The sequence below is a fragment of the Onychomys torridus genome, chromosome 8, assembly GCF_903995425.1.
Source record: "Onychomys torridus chromosome 8, mOncTor1.1, whole genome shotgun sequence".
Taxonomy (NCBI): Eukaryota; Metazoa; Chordata; class Mammalia; order Rodentia; family Cricetidae; genus Onychomys; species Onychomys torridus.
In genome coordinates this window covers 62,263,405-62,265,616 of record NC_050450.1, presented here as the reverse complement: position 1 = coordinate 62,265,616, position 2,212 = coordinate 62,263,405, and the positions used below count along the sequence as shown (strand labels likewise).

Genomic DNA, 2,212 nt, shown 5'->3' with positions numbered 1-2,212 from the left:
TTTGAGCAGGCAGCAGGAGAGGGAAACAGTCCATTTTTTAAATCTCAGAAGAAAGGTATAGAACTATATGTTAGGATGGGAGATAGAATGATGTCAAAGAGAAATTGAGAAAAATCATTAATGATTGTAATGATTACAGGCATTTGGAGTTTGAGATTATAATTACTATAATGATTATATAATCCATTGTGGTAGAATGTATATATTTCAATGGGTTCCTGATATTTTCTCATTAGGATACTGGAAACATAAAATGATAATGAGCAACCAAACTGTTATCTCCAAGTTTCTCCTCCTGGGCCTGCCCATCCCCCCAGAGCACCAGCACCTGTTCTATGTCCTGTTCCTGGCCATGTACCTCACCACTGTCCTGGGGAACCTCATCATCATCATCCTCATTCTACTGGACTCCCATCTCCACACACCCATGTACTTGTTTCTCAGCAACTTGTCCTTTTCTGACCTCTGCTTCTCCTCGGTCACAATGCCCAAATTGCTGCAGAACATGCAGAGCCAGGACCCATCCATCCCCTATGTGTGTTGTCTGACACAAATGTACTTTTTAATGGTTTTTGCAGACATGGAGAACTTCCTTATTCTGGTCATGGCCTATGACCGCTATGTAGCCATCTGTTACCCCCTTCATTACATCAGCATCATGAGCCCCAAGCTCTGTGTGTGTCTGGTAGTGCTGACCTGGGTATTTACCATGCTTTATTCCCTGTTACACACTCTACTATTGGCTAGATTGTCATTCTGTGGGGACAACGTGATCCCCCACTTTTTCTGTGACATATCTGCCTTGTTCAAGTTGGCCTGCTCTGACACATATATTAATGAACTATTGATAATTATCTTGGGAGGGCTCATTATTGGCATCCCATTCTTACTTATTGTTATGTCCTATGTACGAATTGTTGGCTCCATCCTAAAGGTTTCCTCTGCTCAGGTTATCCACAAGATCTTCTCCACCTGTGGCTCCCACCTGTCTGTAGTCTCACTGTTCTATGGGACAATTATTGGGCTCTACTTATGTCCAACAGGTAATAACTCTACTGTGAAGGAAATTGCCATGGCCTTGATGTACACAGTGGTGACTCCCATGCTGAACCCCTTTATCTACAGCTTGAGGAACAGAGACATGAAAGATGCCCTGAGAAGGGTCCTTTGCAAGAAGAAAATCTCTTTATAAGTCAACACTGGGACTTTTACTTTTATTTATCTAGTAAATATATTGATATTAATATTACAGAATGTATCCCTACAATAGGACCCATATTCAAGAACATACTGCATAATATTTCCTTTTGCAAAATGCAGTTTTTCAAAGTAGTTCAGTTAGGGATTAGGACCTTAAGGACTCAATGATGCCACCCTCTGCCTTGTATGTGTGATTCTGGAAGAGCATTAGTAAGAGCCACTCTTTTATCAGATCTCCACTCCTACATTCCTTTGTAAAATTGAAAATAGATTCTTCTCTCATACAATGCATCCCAACCACCATCTCCTCTCTCTGCCCCTCATAGCTTATAGCTCCCTTTCCCCCTAATCTGCTCCTCCTCCATTTCCTCTTCATAAGAAAGCAGGCCTCCAAGAGAAGACAGTGACATGTGACAAAACATGATACAATAATACAAGGCAAAAGCCCTCATATCGAGGCTGGAGAAGGCAACCCAATAAGAGGAATGGAGTCTCAAGAGCAGGAAAAAGAGTTAGAGATATGTCTGCTTCAAAGATAACAGCCCTAACATGTAGAGAGCCGCGTGTAGCCGCACCCTAAAGATGGCTCTGGCTTCTACCCTCTGTCTTCCCGATGGCAAACACTCTTTAGGGTAAACAGCTCCTTATTTGGCTATGGCTGGATTCGTGTGTTGCTGGCATATGCGTGAACCTGTGGACAGTGCCCACGTGGCTGCTTGGGGTTGGCAGCCCAGCCCTACTTAGGTGCTGGGAGAGGCTTGCCCCAGCGAGAGAGACACAATGTAACTAATCAAAGGTCTGATTAAACTGTAATGAAAAGGATCCAGGTGTCGCGTCTTCCTTGCTGGTCGAGGCGGGCGCGACAAGTGGTGGCCCGTACGGGGACAATTACCACGGCTCTCTCCGGATTCAGAACTCATTTACAGTCAGGCGGTATACCGGTAAGTCCTCAGAAAAAACTGGGGATCCCGCGACAAAAGCGGGTAACGCTCACCTGTAGAAGGGAGAGCGG

General features: G+C 44.3%; 1 protein-coding gene across 1 annotated transcript; it reads left to right on the top strand.

Annotated features, from left to right (window-relative positions):
* The first annotated feature begins 253 nt into the window (after positions 1–253).
* LOC118589460 (olfactory receptor 1468-like) lies at positions 254–1,192 on the top strand. Its single transcript, XM_036196764.1, has one exon. The coding sequence runs from the start codon at positions 254–256 to the stop codon at positions 1,190–1,192; it is 939 nt and encodes a 312-aa protein (XP_036052657.1).
* The last annotated feature ends 1,020 nt before the right edge of the window (positions 1,193–2,212 follow it).